At 49.9% G+C, this 1,042-nt stretch overlaps 1 protein-coding gene across 1 annotated transcript; it reads right to left on the bottom strand.

Annotated features, from left to right (window-relative positions):
- Nucleotides 1-51: 51 nt before the first annotated feature.
- On the bottom strand, nucleotides 52-770 carry PPTG_17234 (hypothetical protein; the record flags this gene model as incomplete). The annotated part of the gene is made up of 2 exons (XM_008914953.1): nucleotides 52-124; nucleotides 160-770. The coding sequence occupies 2 exons, from the start codon at nucleotides 768-770 to the stop codon at nucleotides 52-54; spliced, it is 684 nt and encodes a 227-aa protein (XP_008913201.1).
- Between the last annotated feature and the right edge of the window lie 272 nt (nucleotides 771-1,042).

Raw genomic sequence — 1,042 nt, 5'->3', positions numbered from 1 at the left:
AGTTCTCCCTCGTCCTCATCCTCCTCTGTACGCATATCTTCATCACTCTCTTTACTGGACTCGCCACTCTCTTCCTCCTTCCTCGTCAACTTGGCCCCCGTCGCCTTCCTCGCCCTTTTCACCGCTGGTTTCTTTTTGGTTGTTGGTTTAACCCCGTACCTCTGCACCAGTTCCACCTCGTCCTGTAATCTCCTAATCTCGTCCTTCTTAGCGTTCAACACGGCACAGAAACCCTGGATCAGACAGTCTTCCGTGCTCTGCTTGGCTGTTAATGCCGTTTCCAGTAGCTTTTTCTTTTGTTCCAGCAGTGCCTCTAGCTGCGTCACTCTGCTACGTTTATTGTCAATTAATTTTCTCTCTTTTTGCTGCTGGGCAGCCACTTGGTGCAGTAACATACGCCATTTGTCACCACTTTCCGTGGCTTGGAACTCGATGGCGCAGAATTTCATGGCGAACTCGGAGCGCTCCATAAGCGTCAGTGTGCGCTTTGGTCTCGACCACCGGAACTCGAAGCGTGGCTTAGCGTCTGTCACTGGACTCAGCGCCGTCTCCACCGCCGCCACATACTCGACACCGGAACAGTCGAGCACTCGCGGCTTGTGACGGGATGAGACTTCGGCCTCGTATAAAGTTGGAGGGTCCAGCAGCTGCACGCGAATAGCAGCGGTCGAAGAGGAAACTGCAGCGAGACGAGCGCACTGCACGAAGAGAGACAGCGACGATGTGGAGGACGCGTCCGCGTCCACCACGACAATTTCCGCTATCGACATCGCTACACAAATTTGCACTGAAGTTCTTGCTATTAGAATTGTTCCATTACCCAATTATTAATTTGGAGAGAACTTGCCATCGTAAATCCCAGAAGTCTACTGAATACCGGTAATACTGTTGTCAATTAAGTAGGCTTTTCTAATAAGGAATCCATATTTTATTTTATAAAACAAAACGGAAAATATTTTCAAACAACTTCCAAAGCTTGAAAGCCACACACTTCCTAGAGGATCGGGTGAGTCGTCCATGGCTGCTTACTGGGTCGGCGTAA

This window comes from Phytophthora parasitica (assembly GCF_000247585.1).
Source record: "Phytophthora parasitica INRA-310 unplaced genomic scaffold supercont2.65, whole genome shotgun sequence".
Classification (NCBI taxonomy): Eukaryota; Oomycota; class Peronosporomycetes; order Peronosporales; family Peronosporaceae; genus Phytophthora; species Phytophthora nicotianae.
This window is presented reverse-complemented; position numbering and strand designations above follow the sequence as displayed.